This window comes from Triturus cristatus, chromosome 10 (assembly GCF_964204655.1).
Source record: "Triturus cristatus chromosome 10, aTriCri1.1, whole genome shotgun sequence".
In the NCBI taxonomy this organism is placed as follows: domain Eukaryota; kingdom Metazoa; phylum Chordata; class Amphibia; order Caudata; family Salamandridae; genus Triturus; species Triturus cristatus.
The window spans coordinates 257,707,980-257,728,671 of record NC_140593.1 but is presented as its reverse complement, the minus strand read 5'-3'; the positions used below and the strand labels follow the sequence as shown (position 1 = coordinate 257,728,671).

At 41.5% G+C, this 20,692-nt stretch overlaps 1 protein-coding gene across 1 annotated transcript in view; it reads right to left on the bottom strand.

The window, feature by feature from the left end:
* Positions 1 to 20,692, bottom strand: part of ABCB5 (ATP binding cassette subfamily B member 5) — an 837,677-nt gene that overhangs the window by 599,567 nt on the left and 217,418 nt on the right. Inside the window, exons 3-5 of the mRNA XM_085630938.1 lie at positions 12,334 to 12,424; positions 12,195 to 12,252; positions 10,971 to 11,121 (exon numbers count right to left, since the gene is read on the bottom strand). Of these exons, the coding sequence (XP_085487064.1) occupies positions 10,971 to 11,121; positions 12,195 to 12,252; positions 12,334 to 12,424 (300 nt within the window). The remainder of the gene's footprint in view (positions 1 to 10,970; positions 11,122 to 12,194; positions 12,253 to 12,333; positions 12,425 to 20,692) is intronic.

Here is a 20,692-nt window from a genome sequence, read left to right as displayed (position 1 = left end):
CACATCCTCCAGGGGGGCCATGTAGACATTAAATAATGTCGGGCTCAGGGACGAGCCCTGCGGCACCCCCCACTGGAGAGAAATAGATGGAGACTTGTTGCTTCCTTCCCAGACCTGATAGGAACGGTCTTCCAGAAATGAGCAGAGCCATTTCAGGGCGATACCTGCCACACCCACCTTTGACAGCCGTTGGGTCAACACCTGATGGTCAACGGTGTCGAATGCCGCACTCAGATCCAGGAGGATCACTGCCACTGATCCTCCCGAATCTAAGATGCGCCTTGATTCCTCAACGACCGCCAAGAGGGCCGTGTCGGTACCATGGCCGGGACGGAAGCCGGTCTGCGAGTCTCGGAGCAGACCATTTGACTCAAGAAAGTTGGACAGTCGATGATTAGCAAGTTTCTCAGCAATTTTGCTGAGACCTGGCAACAGAGAAATGGGCCTGAAATTGGCCAGCTCAGTCGCGTCGAGGTTAGATTTTTTTAGAAGAGCCTTGACCACGGCTTTTTTCCAGGTGGGTGGCACCAAACCACGAGAGAAGGAGGCATTGATCAAGTTCGTAATGGGCCCGACCACAGCAATTGCCGCTTGTTTTAGAATTTTAAAGGGGACAGGGTCCATGGGGGAACCGCTTTTTATAGACACTATGGCTTTTAATGTTTCACTTTCTGAAACTGGGCCGAACATGTCAAGGGAGAAGGGACACTCTTTTATCCCCGCAGGGAGGGGGTCTTCTTGAATCCCATGGAATGTAGCCACCTGGGGTAACGAGTCTAATATTTTTGCTATTTTAGTGTGGAAAAAATTAGCCAACTCCTTACACCTCTCGGGGTCATGGGAGACTGCTGGCTCAGGAACTTTTAGCAGTTCTTGCACCACTTTAAAGGTCTCCCTGGAGGAGTTTGAGGCAAGTTGTATTCGCTCTTCAAAAAATTGTGTTTTTGCCAGGCGGAGGGCCGCTTTATAGGCTCTCATAGCTGTCCAGTAATCCTTACGCCTGGCCGCATCAAATTTCTTCCTCCAGGCCCTTTCCAGTTTCTTACATCCTTTCTTAAGCAGGCGGAGCTCATCCGTGAACCAGGGGGCGGAACCCACTCGTTTCTCCCTCTTCTGTAGGGTTTTCACCACCTGTAATTTATTGATTGACACTTCAGTTGCAGACAGCAGCAGACCATTACAGTAGTCTGAACGACTTAGTATAAGAGCCTGAATCTGGAAGTAATGGGAAGACTCGTCGGAGAAGGCCCAAGGTGTAGAAGCATGCACCAACTGTCTGGCCAACATGTCTTTTAAAAGTGAGAGCCTGATCTAGCCAAACCCCCAAGTTCTTAACAGAAGTTTTGGGAATAGGAGACTTTCCAAGATTAGAGGGCCACCAGTTGGGAGACCATAATAATGGGGCTTCACCAAAAAGTAAGAGCTCGGTCTTCCCAACATTTCACTGAAGAAAGTTGTTCCTCATCCATTGTGAAATAGCATTCATGCCCAAAGAGAAGGTTTCCTGAATAGACAGGGCTATTTCACTGAAGGGAAATAGTAGCTGCGTATCGTCAGAGTAAGATATCGGAACAAAACCATGCTTCCTCAGAACATTAGCCAATGGAGCTACATAGATATTAAATAGAGAAGGGCTCAAACAGGAGCCCTGTGGAACTCCCTTGGTAAGTTCTATGGGTGCTGAACGATATGGGCCTAGGTTAACCATCTGAGTCTGACCAGAGAGAAAACTAGCCATCCAGCGAAAGGCAGAGTCTCTTAGTCCTATCTCCTTCAGCCTTCTGAGTAGTATTTGATGGGAAACAGTGTCGAAAGCAGCTGATAGGTCTAATAGCACCAGAATCATAGAATGGCCTTTATCCAGGGTCATTTTGATGTTATCAGTTACCGCTAGTAAGGCTGATTTGGTGCTATATTTAGGCAAAAAACCTGACTGAGAGGGATCTAAATTACCTGATAATTCGACATAACTAGAGAGTTATGTCGTCCCTTGAACTCTAACAATGCTTTCAAATACATTTCAGTTGCAGCAGATTCATGCACTAGATTCTTCTGGGTTTGGGCGCAGCACTGTACTGGCGCTCGTACTGTTATAAAAGATTTGCATGTCTTTATAAGGACATATGACTGTGGCACCTTCCATTCAGACCAAGGTCCGGCTTTTGCCTCTAAGGATTACCAGGATTTGATGAAGTCGATGGGGGTGCAGGTGCATTTTTCATCTCCATATCAGCCTGAGGGCAATTCAGTTGTGGAGCAGATGAACCATGACCTAAAGCAATCTTTAACAGCAAGGGTACAGGCAGGGGCTGGTGAACTCAACTATATGGGGTTCAACATGCACTCAATCTCCCTAGAGGATCTCTGGGTGGGCGGACCCCGTACAAAATGCTCTTTGGCATTAAGATGTTTGTGCCTGACCTTGATGGTCTAGACGTTGTGGTGGCTGCCGCGACATTTGACATAGATAACTATTGTGCTATGTTACAGAATCTACAAAAGAGATGCTCTAGCAAAATCGCATTTACCCTCGCCGATGGATACAGCAATCTTAGTCCTGTTATTGACCTGCTTCCGAAAGTTGGAGATCTGATCTGGGAAAAAGTGGCGAACACAAAATGTGGACCCTTCTACCATGCTCCGGTCCCAGTACTTAGTATAAAGGGCACCCGAACTGTCATTTTACCTCTGCTGCCTGGATGCAAAGATAACCAATTAATTTACGTTGAACAAGTCAAACTACATCATAGGGCCGATGGAGTCTTCAATTGATTTATTGCCTGTTTTGCCTTCAACGCTTGCAATTGTGGAAAATGAGTAATCTCCCTCGCCAGTTGATCTTATGGTTGATATCCCTAAACCTGTAATACATTCAGCTTCTAATGGAGACGAAACACCACTGTTTCAGCTCGGCTCCAGCGGTTTCTATCTTGACCAGGATAACTTTTTTTTAGATACCTCTTCATTGTCTTTGTCTATTGCTGTGCCTCCGAATCGGAATTGTGTCTTCATCTCATCTCGTGGTTAAAGAGCACATACCTAGTCCCACCATGGACTTACATATGGATCATGTTGTCGATGGTGTTTCTCTTTATGTGGATTAGATTCGTGGTTGTCTTTTTCCTTTTGATCAATGGCCACTACTTGCCTGAACGCTCTGCTGTGGAACTGGGTGATGGGGTACTGGTCCCACATTCTTCTTCACATAAATTGAAAAGAAACCAAACAGCTAATTTTTCAGCAGACCTGATCGCTGATGGCATTGTTTGAGACAAAGTGGCTTTTGATGTATATGGTCCGACGGAGACCCTCCAAATTACATACGTCTTCCATGTTTCTTTGGGAGATGTTGTTTTGCCTGGAATGCATTCAGATGATTGGGATGTCAGTCCTGTTAATTCTTTGTTTTCTAATTTATTATATTATACTGTTTTTGATGTGGAAAGATCTATATTTGAATTCAAAAGACACGCAATTGATGGACGGAATGCAGAACAAATCTGCCTCATGGGAACAGTTCAGCCTGAACTGCCAAGCCAGGTCCTCCCTGGACCGGAAACAAGCATCCTAGGACCTGTTTCAGGGTTTCACCCGTCATCAGCTTGGATAGCTTAATTCCAGAGGCACAGTGAGCCCGGGACCCACGTCTGGGCATACCTGGTGCACTAAGGGCGAGAAAGCAAAAGACATACAATTGATGGATGGAATGTAGAACAAATCAAAACATTCACCCCAGTCAAAAGATCTGGGTTAAATCCATCATTCTTTTGCTCACCATGCCACCCCAATTTAGACTAGGCCTGGGCTAAAATTTCGTTCCGTTCTCGGAAATTGCGATAATTTGACATTTTCGCGTTCCGCGGAAAGCGCGAAAATGTCAAAATTTCCGCATTCCGCAGCTTGGCGATAATTTGTTTCTTGCTCGCGCTGTAAAATAATACATTCTCGCGTGCGCGCGATCGCCTCACCTGAATCCCTGCGTTCGCCGACAAGTTTTCTTGATCCGGTCATGTTCTCCATGAGATGTTGTATTGTTTTTAGCCATTTGCGCTGTCTCGCGACGCAGTGACGTCATGCGTCGCGCGTTCACGTCTTTCTTCTCGCGATCATGCACCGCGAGACAACTGAAAGCAAGATGGCCGCGCCCGCGAGCAACCACATGGGTAAGTTGGCGAGCCGCAACCACGCAGAAAATCTCGCGAACATGCAGGAAAAAAACTTCCGCATCTTCGCGATATTTCCGCATGTTTGCGATAATTTTTAACATTTTCGCGATAATTTGCGAAAGTGGATTTCGCAAATTCCACCCACCCCTAGTTTAGACCTGGCCATATGCACATCAGTCTTGACCCTGTGCCTCATGGGAACAGGTCAGCCTGAACTGCATTGTGTCCATCAATTGTTCTTTTTGTATTTCTCACCTCGAGTAGGACAGGCATGCCCAGACGTGGGTCCTGTGCTCTCATTGCCACTGGAGTCAAGCTATCCTGGTTGATGAGGGCTGAAATCCCCAAACCAGTACTAGGATTCTTGTTTCCATTCCAGGGAGGACCTGGCCTGGCAGTTCAGGCTAGACTGTTCCGATTGGGCACAGGGTCAAGACTGATTTGCATATGGCTGGGTCTGAACTAGAATGGCATGGCAAGCAAAAAACAATGGATTTAGGCCCAGATCTCTGTACTGCGGTGAATGTATGACATTGTTCTGCATTCTTTCCATCAATTGTTCTTTTTGCTTTTGTCACCCCGAGTAGGACGGGCATGCCCAGACATGGGTCTTGTACTCTCCATGCCACTAGAGTCAAGTTATCCTGGCTGATGAGGGCTGAAAACCTGAAACCAGTCTTAGGATGCTTGTTTCCAGTCCAGGGAGGGCCTGGCCTGGCAGTTTGGGCTGGACTGTTCCCATTGAGTGCAGGGTCAAGACTGATTTGCATATGTCTGGGTCTGAACTGGAATGGCATGGTGAGCAAAAAACGATGGTTTTAGGCCCAGATCTTTGTACTGGGGTGAATGTATGACATTGTTTTGCATTCTGTCCATCAATTGTTCTTTTTCCACTTGTCACTCAGAGTGGGATGGGCATGCCCTAACGTGGGTCCCGTGCTCTCCATGCCACTGGAGTCAAGCTATCCTGGCTGATGAGGGCTGAAAGCCGGAAACCGGTCCTGGGATGCTTGTTTCCAGTCCAGGGAGGACCTGGCTTGGCAGTTCGGGCTGGACTGTTCCCATGGTGAGCAAAAAAATGACGGATTTAGGCTCAGATGTCTGTACTGGGGTGAATGTATGACATTGTTCTGCATTCTGTCCATCAATGTTTCTTTTTGCCTATATTTGAGTTCAGCAGATTATGCAGATCTATTTTGTTACCAACATTATGGCCATCACTTTATTCACAAATCAAATACTCAAAGACCCACATTCAATTATGCACAGAAAAAGAAATGTTCTTATTTTACGGGTTACAATCCATTTGAACAAGCATCATATTATTTTAAATTGAAGAAATATATGCTTACACACACTAAACTAATTTATTCCTAATTTGTTATAGATGATCTGTCACTGAAGGTTTCCAATTTGTGGAAAGACACTGTTGATTTAAAGTCTATTTGGGGAACCAAAGTTTACCAAGTGCAGGGGAGTGAATCTGTGCAACGTGCATGTTTAATACCATCTCAAACATTATTAAATCAGACAGTGCAACAAATTACCTGCTTCGGTTTGGCCACTGCAAACAATTTGAATGTTCCTTCTTTTCCATTGTTAGCTCAATATGAGTTGTGAAGCATACACACACAAATTATACTATTGATGACCTGACTTGGCTAATACAGAATGGCTCTTTTAACTCATCTATGATAAATCGGGTGGGCTGAGTATTGTGGCCTACAAACAGTGATGCTGGTCATTTATGTTTTTTGAATCTTACTAAGGGTTTTACCCAAATTAGACCTGATCCTCGTGACCCACATTTAGATACAGTTATCACTTATTCTGTTGGAAAATTATGTCAATAGTGGTTGGAACATTCCACATTAGCTTCTGTGAAACACCATCTTTCCCTTTTGTCAGGTGACATTGATCTTTCGGATTTTCCCAAGACCAAGAAGGCATTAATCTTATAAATCAAAAGCAGGTTTCAACTCCTGGAACACACGGAAGATCAGGCAAGCCATAGCAGATGCAGTCAACTAGAAATGGGAACAGGTCTCTACAATATATGTGAAGAGCAATGAAACATACCTGAGGACCAAGACAAGGAAGAGAAAAGAATGGATAAGACAAGACACATGGCAAGATATTGAACACAGGAGGGCAGGAAAAAGAATCTCATGGACATGACATCTGAGAAGTTGCGGGAGAAGTACAAGCAACCATACTTAGAAGCAAACAGAGCAGTAATAAGAATCACAAGAACAGACAAACGGGCATACACTGATAACCTTCCCAGCCATGCAGAGGAGGCACCCAGTAGAGAACGGGGAAGGTCTTCAAGATATCAAAGACAGGCAGTGAAAAACCTTGTGCAAAATGCAACACCCCTCTCCTTGACAAGCAAAGCAAACTAATCACAATGCAGAGAGAGCAGGAAGGAAGCTGGGTTGAGCACTTCAAAGACGTCTTGAACAGATTAGTGCCAACAAGTGAAGTGGTTATCCAAGAAGCAGAGAAATACTTGGATATGCAAAACACCTCATCACAGAAAGACTAAATTGTCCCTGCCCTCCAATCTCTCAAGAATGTCAAAACTCCTGGCTAAGACAATTGCAATGCATAAATGTTCAAGGCAGACCCTGAAACATCATCCAAGATCCTCCAACCACTGTTTATATAGATATGGGAGGGAAAAAAGTAACAGATGGCTGGAATAAAGGCATTATCATCAAGATTTTAAAGAAAGGTGCATTACCCAACTGTAACAACTAATGAGGAATCACCTTTCTGTCAATCCTGAATAAAATCCTGGTAAAAATCATTATACAGCACAATTCTGAGCTCGTGGACTTGAATTTAGGAAAATAACAGGATGGGCTCCACAAGGGCAGATAGTGGTTTAGCACTTTAGCACTTAGCACTTTAATATACGGCACTTTAAGAAAATTTGTATTTTTGCGCAATTTATTGTTGATCCGATGAAACAGATTAAAATGTGGCGGGATAGAAGGTTGGGGAAAGCAGATGCTTTTCTTACTGGGGATTGGAGGCCATTAGATAAATTGTTATCAATATAAAATTGAAGTTCTGTAGAAAGTCCTATAGTGCTGCACACTGCACTTTAGTAGCCCTACACTTTGTTTTAGGTTATTTTTATGGCTTGTATTATAAGAAAGCATTATGCTATTTTTATGTGGGGTTGTTTTACAAGTCTATATCTTTGATTTTAGTTTGGTATGCTAGGATTTGTTGTTTCAGACTCATGCATGTATCAGAAAGAAATCGTAATAGTGTTTAAAGATTGTTTTTTATCCTGCTCTCCTCTGCTCAATAAAAAATTATAAAAAAAAATAAAAAAGGGCAGATAGTGCATTAATCAGATTCTTACTCTACACAACATCATATAACTGTGCATTGTTTTCTTTTTTCTTTTGAGAAGAATTTGAGAGTATCCATTGTGACATCCTCTGGCAAACACAGAGCTTATGGCATATCACAGCAAATTGTTCTCCCCATCAAGAGCTTCTTTGAAAATGTTGCCTGCAAGGTGGAAGATAAAGAGTTTAGCTTAAAAGTAAAGACTTGAGGGGGCAAGGATGCTTGATGTCAGCGCTGCTCTTCAAATCAGTCAGCAGCTAGTTGATCTAACACACAATTGAATACCAAGCCAGAGGCATCAGATGCACCTTATTTATCTACAGAAGAGGTATTTAACTATGCAGAGAAATGGGGTTACTCTCTCACATACACCAGGATATGTAGGAAAACACATCTAACCTCAACATCAATGCACAGCAATTGGGCCTGAAGTTCAACATGAAGAAATCTGAAGTCATGTCATTCAATGTTGCCAAACCTTCACCAATCAAGAAAGACCTAGCGATGACTGAATAGTTCACCTACCTAGACAGTACTATCAGAAATTATGGAGGGGCAGACAGTGACATCAAGTGCAGACTGAACAAGGGCAGGAATGCCTTTAGGATGCTGAGCAATGTGTGGAGGTCAACTCAGTACAGCACCAACACCAAGCTGAAGCTTTACCAGAGCTGCATTCTGTCCACACTCTTTTATAGATCAGAATGCTGGTTGATGATGAAAGCCACCTCACCAAACTGTCAGGCTTCCACACCAGTAACCTGGGAAGAATATTGTGTATTTTCTGGCCACAAACCATTTCCAATCAGAAACTGCTCACTAGATGCAAACAAGAGAGCATGGACACCATCATTATGAGAAATAGATGGAGATAGATAGGACATGCCATCTGAAAAAAACAGGACTGCATTACTAGAACAGCTCTCCATTGGACCCGATAGATCAAACAGGAGAGAGGCAGGCCAAAGAACGCATGAAGGCAACTGTGGAAAGAAAAATGAAGATCCTGAACTGCAGGTGGGACACCATTCAGAAACTTGCCCAAGGAAAAGAGAAGGGGAGGTCCTTTGTCGCTGTCCTTCATGCCAATCAGCATAACAAGCAGTAAGTGACTTGGTCTTGGAAATGGAATTTGAAATCCTTCAGGTGGACAAGATAGCAGGCTATATATCTGAGGAGGGATCTACAATGTTGGATAGGTGTTGGATGAGGTCCCAGTGATACCGTTGGTTTTGGCTGGAAAAGCTCAGAGTGTGAAAATTTTAATTTCCACGCCCTAGCGATTCCTTTCACCAGCCAGATACTTTTTATTCCTTTGCCGATTCAAAATGTTTACCTTCGGCCAGATTTTACTTTGGAATTTTAAAGCAAACCCCCCCACACAGAGTTCTGTTGATATTACCAAACCAAAGCAAATCTTGATTTGTATAGGATTGTAACCAAAAGTAACCCAAAGCTTTACAATGTGCTGCCTTGCATTACTTCAGGTTGAGGAGGCATTCATGATTAGTATATGGGCATTCCTATGTAATCACCCATGGGTTTTAATGCATATCCAAATCCACAAAGAAATATGGACAGGTATTTGTGACAAAATCCTGCACCACCTTAAAGGCATGCATAACAAGGAGAAATATTTTGATTTCTCCTCATTTTTCTCTTTTTTCTTGTGTCCTGCATTCTCCAGCACTCATCCAAAGAGGCAAACACATTAAAGCATAGTTTTTGAACAGGGAGTGACCTCATCCTGTACAAAGAGTACAATTGGAACAACACAAACCTCTTGCACTAAATGCTGCAAGTGGCAGCATAAAGTACACCAGGGCTGGAAAAGGGCAGAACAGCATTACATCTTACTAGATATGGCACAATTCTGCTCTCTTTACACAGTGAAGCAACTTTGCTTGCTGTGCTGAGTCCATAGTCTCCTTTTTGAGCTCTGAAACCTCCAGTGGGGCAAACATGCAGGATGTGTCTGATGAAGTCTCCATGAGGCTGGATACCTTTTCACTGAGGTACCGCTGAAACTGACCAGCTGCTGCTGAGCAGCTCATAGTGGGGGAAACCTGTTTCTTCAACCCTGGGAGGTCACAGTTTGGATGCATCAGCGTAGCAGGTTTGTCTCAGTCCTTCAGAGATCTTGATGTCCTGCCACTAGCAGGATCTATGTCAAGCTTAGTTGGTACTTGTCATCGGGGCACTTCAGGGAAAAAGGACTCATGCAGATTGTTATGTCCCTGTAGCCAGACTGGAGGTCAGACAATTGACCCTTGAAGTCTATTTCTTTATTCTAGGTACAATTGGGAACAGGTCCAGTACTTCATGTCTCCTCACAGGTCTCAAACAGCAGGTACAATCTTTTTTCAGTTCCTCCACAGGTCCAGAGTGTTCTGAAGAAGGCATCTTGGTGTGCCACATTTTTGTGAGTGGGTGTCTACTGGCCTACCAAACAGGGTAAAAGATCCTAGGGTAACACTCTCCACTTTTGCAACAGTTCTTGTATGCACAACTGCAAACAATCCCACAGTGCCCCTCATTCACAAAATACAATATGGAGAAACTTTTATTGTATAAAGCCTGTGTACCCACCCAGAAATGTTATCAGGGTAGTGGGCAGCCCTTCCTCTGTGGTCACTCCAGATAAGTTCTGGGGCATCTCCACCCTCCCCACTGGGTGGTGTGGTGTCCGTTTGATTAACAAGACAAAGGAAGGGCTTGTTCAGGTGTCATTTGATATCTGATTGTAACAAGGGAGGCCCCTTTGAAGTACATTGCATTTCGTGGCACAGCCCAACTGCTCTTCCTGCCTGGGAAACAAACCTCATTAACGCTATTCATCAGCTGAGTGACAGTTGAGGGTTAATGCATATTAGCTTCCAGGATATTCAGGCAGGGGAAATGTAACTTTTTAAAAGTCACTTTTCAAATTTCTGAAATATCAAACTTTACTTTCATTTCAGGCTTCTAATAATTATCAACAATATTTGTTTAGTAATTTTTCTAGCTGGTCCCTAGCATGAGATAGAAGAATTAATATTTAATATATTTTTGGGAAACTATATACAATGCACATGCATTGAGGCCTGGTTAGTAGATTATCCTAGTGCAGAGTAAAAAAAACAATTAAGGTGAAAACACAAGAAGAGGCACTTTTTTGCTTTACTTCATGAATTTAATATCTGCAAAGCATACATGACATACTTTTTCCTATATATTTGTGGGTGCTTCTTAGTAGTTTTACATAATAGAATTGTGGTTTGCATTTAAATTAACTTTAAACCTTGAAATAATTCAAAGTACATTACAAAGAATGACTGTGTACTACGTTGATGGGCTACATTTGACCACTTTATCAGCTTGTTGATTACATTGAAATAACTCAATAGCAGTAAATATGTATAATGAATAGTTCAGTGTCCTCAGATAGATATTTACCTTCAGATGAATTTGTAATACTGTTCTTGATAAAAATATCCATCATCTGGCCAAAGATGATAAATCTAATGGGCAGTCCAAGGCCATTGATGAGTGCACAAATTAAGCCCACAATCATTAGGACAATATCAAAGGCATCGGCGAACCTAAACTAAAAAAATAAATACAAATTTAAGTAGTTATTGATGTCTATTTTCATGGTAATAAATGATACAACATCATACATATACTTGAACATTTCTGCTTTTATTCTAATGTTGACGTTTCTACACAGACACTTCTTCAATCTTCAACATTGATTGTGGAGAGGGCAGCAATGGACTAAACTAAAACAGCAAACATCCCACCACCTCTGCATTCCCCTGTCCAACATGGAGTATGGCAAAAGGCTGCCTTCTCTTTGGCAGAGCCACCCCAGGCTTCTTTTTTATATCCACAATAAAGGGAACTCTGAATTTGGTGTTGATCCAGCCATCCTGTTTAGGGTTGGTGGATTGCCATGCATTGTGGTAGTTCCTATTCTTTTTAGGCCTACAAGTAAGCAATGCTACTTTTTCAATTCTTACTGTGAGTAAACTCCGATCATGTCAGGGACACATATAATATGAGTAGTGGGAATAGAGACCCATGCTGGAGTGCATTTCTAGTCACCATACTGGTGATGGATTTTACACCCTGCAGGACCAGAATGGTAGAACTGCAATAATGGAAGAGTTTTTTTCAAAAAGAATGGCCTACCATAAAATCAAGAACAAGTACAGAGGATAAAGCAATGGCAGGGAAATTTAAATGTGACAGGACCACCTTCTATTGTTGTGCTGGAGGTGTTTCTTATGCCACAGTGGGACCTGCACGCCCTGGCTCCCACCTCTAAAAGAACCTTACACATACATTTAGATTTGAGATACAAGACAACCTGGTTTTCTTTCTATTTCTTTCTTCCCCTTTGTAAATATCTGTTTTTTGTTGTAGTGCTGTGTGGAGTGCAATATATAATTTATGCGTATATTATTGTTGACATAGATAAAGATTAATTATTTAAAAAGATTAAACTAAACGGTCCTGTGAAATGGAGTTTCTGCCATTGTTACATTTATTGAGGATATATTAATGTGATTAGTCTGAACTTCTTCCTAGATTTTGTGTTACTTAAATATATGTATTTAATTAATTTCCTCACATAAGTAAATTATTATTTAAAAATTCCTCAAGCATTAAACTTACTAGCTCCAGAAATCCAACCATGTTTTTCTTTGACTCTATGGTATTGCCATTTTCATCACTAGAATAAAAAATACATAAACTGAAACCCTTGCTTTTGATTCCACATTCTGATCAGCATGCAGAATTAAAATACTTAAACCTGTTCTTGCTTCTCGTCACTTTTACATTTTCCATACAATTTTCATCATTGTTGAAGTCTGGGTTCTCATAACCTTTTCTTGGAAATGTGTCTGTGGAAACAAAATACATAAGAGATTGATGTTTTTTAAAATCTTCACACACATTTGAAATAAACACATTCAATTATACAAGTCTAACCAAAGTTTGTAAAATATCCTGAGACCCAAAGAATGGAAAAGATGCTTTGAACAATTTGCCACTATTTTGATGGATTTAAATGGATAACTGGATACCTTCACGGGTGATCAGCCAAGCTCTACAAATCTGATTGATTACTTGATTGATTGATTTGCTTTTTTTGAACAACCTATATTGCCATCCATATAGCAGCATGAAGATGTTAACATACGTGATTTATCAATATAGTCAGAACAAACTTTGCTTTTAATTCATACCATACTTTATTAGCAAAGGTTTTTTAATATACTTTAATCACTTAGCAATATGTCATATCTCTGTTTATTGTAATGGTTTTATATTATAGCATGGATGCAAATTTAAATGTAGTTATTATTTTAATTTAGTTCATCATGATTGCATTGCTCTTAATAATAGCCTAAATAGTTTAGAAATTGCCTGAGAATTTGCAAAGATTGAACTGAGTCATGGAAAATGGTTTACTGAGAGCATGTGGACAGGATGCCAATCCATTGAGAGTATATTTTCCATGAAATTCAAACCTCTGCTTGAGGCTAATGCAATATAAAATATGCAAATCTTCAGAAGCCTTGAAACAACTCCCATTTCACTAACTAACAGATCATAACTACTCGATCATCGAATGAAAATGCTCAGATAAAATCTAATGCTTGATCTAAACCATTCAGAGACCGTTAGTAGTAGCTACAATAAATCCTTGATTGAAAAAACAGTAGATTAGGTCAACAGAGAACTTGTGCTAGTCCTTTTCATCATCATTGATATGTGTGCACTCCTCACACATCCACCATTAAATCAGCAACCTACTGGGCATTTTTACCATCATTTCACACAACACAGCAAGACTACTTGCTGCACCATGCTGCATAAAAGGGAAAGGGCAGGAATGCGCTGTATTTAACATTATACAGCACATTCCGGTCCTTTCCTTGCATTGGTATACAATGTGCTGCCTTGTGCCAACACAAGCTCCCTTGCACCATGGTGCAAGAAGGCTTGCTCTGCAGACAGGTTTGTTTTTGGGCAAAAAGGGGCAGTTTCCTACACAAACAATCCTCTGGGGCATTTTCCTCTATCAGCACACAAGGAAATGTAAACAGACAAGGAGATATAAAAGTATATATACTCTGTAAGTCCCACCTGGGGAGGCATAGCAATTGACACATTCCCAGGTCTGTCAGCAATGGTAAGTATGGGATTGCACCAAAATAATTGGGTGGCTGCATGGGAACACCCATGCTCCACCCATGGAATTCCTCCCTGGGGCAGAGTAATTCGATTTATCAAGCCACACAAGGCCAGGCAAGGTAGCCTTGCATTGCTTGATATTCTGTCTTAGTTATTGCACCGCCCTTGAGTGGCGCAAGAGTGATGCCACTGATTGATGAACATGCCCCTAAATATGCAAATATCCACAATGATAAATTGGGTTGGTGGTTGAGTGAGGTATTACCCATGCTCAAGCAACAGCAACAATCCTCATCAGGTTGAACCACAAAAGTCACAAAATTAACCTTTACTTAACCATTTAGTGTTTGGACACAAAGCAGTCAGGCTTAACTTAAAAGTAACATTTAAAGTATTCATGCAGAAAGAAAACAGCAATAAAGTGAAAACACAACTCAAAAAAAATCCCACTCCAATTTGGTAAAATAGAGTAAGTTGTAATACATTTGACACCAATATGACAAAAATCTAATCAGTAGAATTGGAGTTATCAATTTTTGAAATATAATGGAAGAACGAGTGCCTAAAATATCACGGCACCAACCACAGATATCTAGTTGTGGAAGACCGGGTCAAAGTAAACAAGATGTGGCAGACTGTGTTAGGGCACGGGTCGGATCCAAAAAGTGGATTGGGCCGATCCGTCGCTTACTTTCAGACTGTTCTGAGAAGGTAATGTTCAGTGAGGCAACGATGCAGACTGTGTCCGAAGTGGAGGCACCATTGTCAGGGAGCTGCGGGATGAAGTCACAGCAATGATTTCTACATTCAGACTCCGTCTCTTTTTTGAAGTTGAAATTCTCCAGCAGGATGAAGCTTGAAGCTGTAGCTGACAAGTGTTCCATTAGGCTGTAGAAGAAAGTGGCGAGCGCTGCCACAAAGTCAGGCTGACTGGAGATGCACATTGGGTGGATAGACAAGCAGGTTGTTTATGGTCTCCTCTTGGTTCTCAGAACTGATTTTAGCCAAAAATTCCCACATTTTGGATTTTGGATAACTGCCACCGAGAGTCCAGAACTGAAGGGGCACCACTTGGAAGTTTAGGAGACTGGGTTTAGATGTGGGCTCAACATGGTTGGAGCCCATTCTGTCCCTGAGACTCTGATTAAGAGACCAGACAACTACACCTTGGGGTCACTCTGATAGACCTGGGTTCAGCAGTAGAATAGGGCTTAAAACAGCAGGACAGTCTCCTGAGGGTTCAAGGCAGGCTTTAGGCAGCAAAGCAGTTGTGTCAGAAGCAGAAAAGCAGTCCTCTGAAGTACAAACCAGGCCATAGCAGCAGGCCATCCTCAGAGTCCTACTGAAGGTCCAGAAAGTAAACAGAAGAGTGAGTCTGAGGGTCCTATTTATTTACCCAGTTTGTTCTCTAAAGTCGGTGAACTTTCTAGATAATTCCCTTTGAGGTTCATGAAGTTTCCTGTCTCCCTTGCCCTGACTGTTTGCATAATTATGCAGTGGGAACAGGTCCTTTTCTTTGAGGCAGGGCACAGCCTAGTCAGTGGGGCTGTGCACAGCTCCAACCCCCATCCTGCCAATTGATGGCTCATCCAGGCACTCCTAATCCCTCTATTATGTGACTGTCTGGAAGGAATAAACTAAGTCCAACTGCCACCTACAACCAGTCATGTGACCAGGCAACTGTCAAATACTGGCATTTTCATTAAAGAATGTTTTAAATTATAATTTTGCAGACACCAAACATGAAAGGTTTACCTGTTCCCAATATAACGTTAACACTTATTAAATGTAATGTTCCTCTGGAAGGGGTAGGCCTCACATTAGTGAAAAACGAATGTAGGCGTTTTTCACTACCAGAATATGTAAAACTTAAAAGTAAATGTCTGACCTTTCAATTACAATGCACTGTGACCTATGGGCTGACTTGGGCCTATCTAAGTGGTTACGTATATGCAATAAAAGGGGAGTTTAAGGCTTGGCAAGGGGGTATATGGTGAAGTTGCATTATTAGTTTAAAACTGCATTCAGGCTACAATGGCAGGTCTGGGGCATGTTTTAAGGGCTACTTAATTGATTGGCACATTTCGTGCTGCAGGCCGATTAGTAGCATTTAATTTACATGCCCTGTGTATGAGGTGAACCATTTTAGCGTGGACTTGAGTAAATTAAATACGCCAATCAAGTGTAAGCCAATGCTACCATGCTTTAGGAAGTGAGTACAAGCACTTCAGCACTGGTTAGCAGTGGTGAAGTGCACAGAGTTCTAAAGCCAACACAAAATGAATTCAGCAAACATAGGAGGTGTGAAGGTAAAACTGACTCTGCAGAGAGGGCTAAGTCCAACATCCACCAGTAGCCTTGCACATAAAAGCGTACCTCTCACGGGCAGGTAACTCCTGCAGTTCTTAGAATGTTTAACATGCAAAAACATGTGGACTATGTTAAGGCCATACTTGAAGGGGAGATGTTCAATTATTAGCAGCAAAACCCTCTGTTTTAAAGAAGAACTGTTACCTAAAATCTAAATTCTATGTCCCAGCTGAGCTATCATTCCAACTATCACCGAAAATAAGGGTCAGTATAGCAGGACAGTGTTTTTTCTCTATGTCAATTCAGTCTGATCCAACAATGAGGAAGGCACATTTATAACACATAATAGGTTTCGATTTAATTGATTCAGAAATAGCACTGCTACAGAACAAGAAAAGCTTAACTTCAAAAAGCTTTATTTTGGGGGGCGTGGCTTCGGAGCCGTTGGAGATGGCCGCCGTTTTCGGGAGCTCCGCAGCAACGTAGGCAGCAGGGAGTCTCCAGGCTTCTTTTTCTCGGTATCGGACCGCGGAAAACGGCATTTCAAGCGTCGGAATACCTCAGCCACCGCTGGGATGAGTCGCGGAGAATTTCCATGCCGTTAAGGTGATTTTATATCGTCAAATGCAGTCAGTCAGAGCAGCGGCCGCCATTTTGTTTTCTGTTATGTTATTTTCCTGACGCACTCGTTGCCTTATTATCAGTGCCATTCTCTTCAGGATTTCTGCTATTAACATATGCACAAAGGTTTTTTCCTCAATTGGGTTACAAATTCTCTGGACTTCTTTGTAATGGTTATTGGAGTACCTTCTGCAGCCTCCTTTTTCCTCATTTTTATTTTATCCTTCCTTCAACGCTTCTTTGTGGAATTCCTCTAACTTTGACAATTATTGCTATCCGAACCTTCTTTCCTTGTGACCCTCTATACCATTACCAAAAGGGACTTTGTTTTCCTTCTCTTCATGGCAATGCCGCGTGGTGCTCGTAGTGGGGCTCACCAAACTATCTCCCCTCCATTGGCTGATAATAATCCTTTTAATGTCCTACGTGATAATATGGATGAAGCTCCCCCGGAGTCCTCTGACTCTAAAGCCCCCTCTTCGGCGGGCACTCGCCCCAAACAACTTTCCAAGTTACCAGCGGCTTCTACTTCCGGCAAAAGGGTAAAAACTAATCCTCCTTCTCCTACTAATCCACCCTCTTCAATCTCTATGGAGCTTCTCCTTGATGAAATTCGTGCTCTGAAGCCCTATATGGAGGAAACTAATTTGCGCTTACAAAGCCTTGAAGACAATTGGTCTCACACCATCCAGAGAGTTGTGGTCCTTGAACAAAGGGTTGATGCGTCAGAGGAGACCATGCATCAAGTCCCCATTTTACATACAGAGATTGATCATCTTAAACAACAAGTTGAACAATTGGAAAACCGCAACAGGCGCAATAACCTGCGTATTTATGGTTTGGTTGAAGGTCTTGAAGGTTCTAATCCACTCTCATTTTTCCAGTCATTTTTACCTTCTCTTCTTGGTCTTCCTGAATCTCCTCCTTTGAACATTCAACGCGCTCATCGTTTGGGCCGGATGTCTGTCTCTTCCTCCTCTTCAACGAGACCTAGAGGTGGCATCTTATATTTTCTGGAATATACTGACTTGCTCAAGGTACTCCAAGCTGCCAAACAAAAAGGAAAGATTTCTTGGCATGGCTCCAATCTATTTTTTACTCAGGATTATGCCAAAGTGACTGCAGATCGTCGGAAAAGGTTCCTGGAAATGAGGCCTGCTCTTCGAAGTCTCAATGCTAGATATGGCCTTTTTCATCCTTGCCTTTTTAAAGTGACGTATAACAACAAGACTACATCTTATGAAGACCCGGCTGTTCTCCAACAATTTTTGAACACATGTCGTCATGATTCTATGGATGTATCCAGATTGTAATTGTGTTGTTTTCCTCATGTAGATTGCTTGCTGTTTTGCTGGTTTTGGATCTAATGTTCTACACTGTTAATATATGTATTTTGTCTTTTTCTCTTTAGTTTTGGATATTTGGGCCTCTGTATGTTATCTTCTTCAGTCTTCCTGGATGACGTCCTCCCTGTCGTTGTTGTCCTGCGGTTTCCCGTTCGGCGTCCCATTTCCCTGATGTGGTTCCAACACCCTCATTCTTTCTTGTTCTCGTGTGGTATGTCTTTTGCTAATGTGTTCTTATGTTTATGGAGTTGGTTTATTTTGCTTTGTTGTTCTCTTCTCTTTATTCTATTGTCTTCTTTTGCTTATCATACCTTCTTTTGTTACCGTTGTTTCACTTCTTTTCTCTTTATTCTTACTTCTTGTTCTTTTCTTTTTCTTTATCTCTTTCTTTTTAACCATGTACTTCAATCTATGTTTTGCTTCTTCTTTTCATCCGTTTATTCCCATTCTCTTCACCTGCTTCAATTTCGAATCTTTCTTTATTCTCTGATTTCCTTGCCTTTTCAATACAATGTGTTTATGGCGGTTCTTCAGTTGTATTTACTTGGTTATGTATCTTCTTTCTTTTTTGTATTTGGTACTATTTCTTCTTCCTGCAATGTTCTGTTTTTTCTTCTCCTACAAATGTAATGATTATTACCCAGTTTTTAATTATTCATGCTTTTCTGTTTTCTTTCTATTTGCATTTTCTCCCTTATCTGTAGATGTCTTTGAATATTTTATCTTGGAATGTTAAAGGTCTTGGTTCATCTATTAAACGTCAAAGAGTTTTGTCTCATGTAGCAAATTTAAAAGGGGATATTGTGTTATTACAAGAAATTCATGTTAAAGATACTGAAATCCCTAAATTACGTCGTCATTGGGTTGGTCATGTTTTTGCCTCTCCTGGGTCTGGGAAGCGTAATGGAGTCGCTATTTTATGTCATAAGAGGTTAGATGTTCATCTTGTCAAACAAGATAATGATTCAGATGGTAGGTGGGTAGCAGTCTCTTTGTTGATTAATAAAATCCCTCTGACTATTATTAATATTTATGCTCCCACTGTTCCGGATAAAGTCTTTTGGCCCCATATTCTTTCCCTGCTCATGCAACACACTGATGATTATCTGATTTTGGGTGGTGACTGTAATATGGTTATAGACCCCTTTTTGGACAGAAGATCTGATTCTAGGTTGTCCCCCTCCCACATGCATTCTTTGTTTACCTCCACTATTTCCCAAAGAGCTCTTGTTGATTCTTGGAGGCTTTGTCACCCTACTCTTCGAGAATACACTTTTTATTCACCTCCTCACTCTTCCCAATCTCGATTAGATTATATTTTCATTTCCAAAGCCCTCACTCAACTCATTACTCACTCTGACATAGGTTCTATTTTACTTTCTGATCACGCCCCAGTCTCTTTAAGTCTAGATTTACTCCCCCCCATGAGAGGCACTAGGAGATGGAGGGTTAATAACTCTCTTTTATTGGACCCACAGTTTACACCAGCTTTTATGGATTTTGCTTCTTCATTTTTTGAGGACAATGACTCGTCTCAGTTAACCCCTTCCCTTATATGGGATACATTTAAAGCCGCTTCTAGAGATTTCATTATTACATTTGTTGCCCGTAAGCATCGTAAAGCCTCTCAATCTATTCATTTGCTTAACGCACAAATGAAACAATTAGAAACTCCTTTTATCTCTCTAAGAAACAATCTGACCTAGATGATCTTATTAAGGCTAAACTTTCCTTTAATAAAATTTCTACTGACTCTGCCAATTTGTTTTTACTTAAGTCTAGTGCTAAATACTACACCGCACAAAATAAAGCCGGTAATCTTTTAGCTAGATACCTCAAAGTTAAGAAAGAGCGTACTAAAATTGAATCCATTGTTACTTCCTCTAATGTTGTGGTTCATAAAGACGAGGATATTTTAGCTGAATTCACGGATTTTTATCAACGTTTATATACTCCTGAATCCTCTCCTGTCTTGTCTGAAATTACTCGATATTTATCCTCCATTTCTCCACCTTCCTCTTCAGAGGTTGACTTCTCCTCTTTAGAAGCTGATATCACGCGTAAAGATATTTTGGAGGCTATTCAAGTTCTAAAGAGGGGTAAGGCCCCTGGCCCCGATGGGTTTACTATAGAATTTTATTCCCATTTTTCCTCCCTACTTCTTCCAAGAATTCATCAATTATTTTCATCCTTTATTGCGTCTCAACAAACTGAGGGCACCTTTCAGGAAGCCCTTATTTGTCTTCTCCCTAAGGATGGTAAAGATCACACTTTTTGTAAGAATTATAGGCCCATTTCCTTAATTAATCTAGATTACAAAATTTTTGCCAAGATCCTTGCACTTCGTTTAGAAAAAATTCTTCCACAATTAATCGCCAAAGAACAATGTGGTTTTATCAAAGGGCGTCATCTATCTGATAATACCCGTCTTTTCTTTAATGTCTTAAGCAAGTCTCATTCTCATAAGACGTCATTGGCAGCTATTGCACTGGACGCTGAGAAAGCTTTTGACAGAGTCAACTGGCAATTTATTTTTTCTTCCCTTTCTTGGTTCGGTTTTGGCCCTAAGTTTCTTTTATATGTCTCTATGCTCTACTCTTCTCCTAGGTCCTTTATTTTGGCCAATGGCCTTGTCTCTTCCTCCTTTCCTCTTCTTCGTGGTGTCCGGCAGGGTTGTCCGCTTTCTCCGCTCCT